At 71.9% G+C, this 270-nt stretch overlaps 1 protein-coding gene across 1 annotated transcript in view; it reads right to left on the bottom strand.

Moving 5' to 3' along the window:
- Positions 1-21: 21 nt before the first annotated feature.
- LOC114006737 (transmembrane protease serine 9) overlaps positions 22-270 on the bottom strand; it is a gene marked incomplete at its 3' end in the record, with an annotated part of 1,637 nt that continues 1,388 nt past the window's right edge. The window contains 1 exon segment of the mRNA XM_027769590.1: positions 22-104. Coding sequence (XP_027625391.1) covers positions 22-104 — 83 coding nt within the window.

Raw genomic sequence — 270 nt, 5'->3', positions numbered from 1 at the left:
GCGGGGCGGGGGGCCCGCCCCCAGCCATAGCCCCAGCTGGTGACTCCTGTGAGCACCCATCGGCCGGAGGGCTCCCTGCAGGCCAGAGGTCCGCCAGCGTCGCCCTGCGGGGTGAGAGCGGGACTCAGAGTAGGCACGGACAGCCCTCGGCATGCACAGCAACCCTCCCACCCAGAGGGAGCCTGACCTGGCACCCCTGGGTCCTGGGCCACGGTAGGAGTGACCCGTGGACACAGGCTAGGATGACCCCACCCCACCCCCGGCTGAGCA

Source organism: Tupaia chinensis, unplaced genomic scaffold, assembly GCF_000334495.1.
Source record: "Tupaia chinensis unplaced genomic scaffold, TupChi_1.0 Scaffold149964_2, whole genome shotgun sequence".
Taxonomy (NCBI): domain Eukaryota; kingdom Metazoa; phylum Chordata; class Mammalia; order Scandentia; family Tupaiidae; genus Tupaia; species Tupaia belangeri.
Note: the sequence above shows the minus strand (reverse complement) of the source record. Positions and strands in the feature narration are given on the sequence as shown.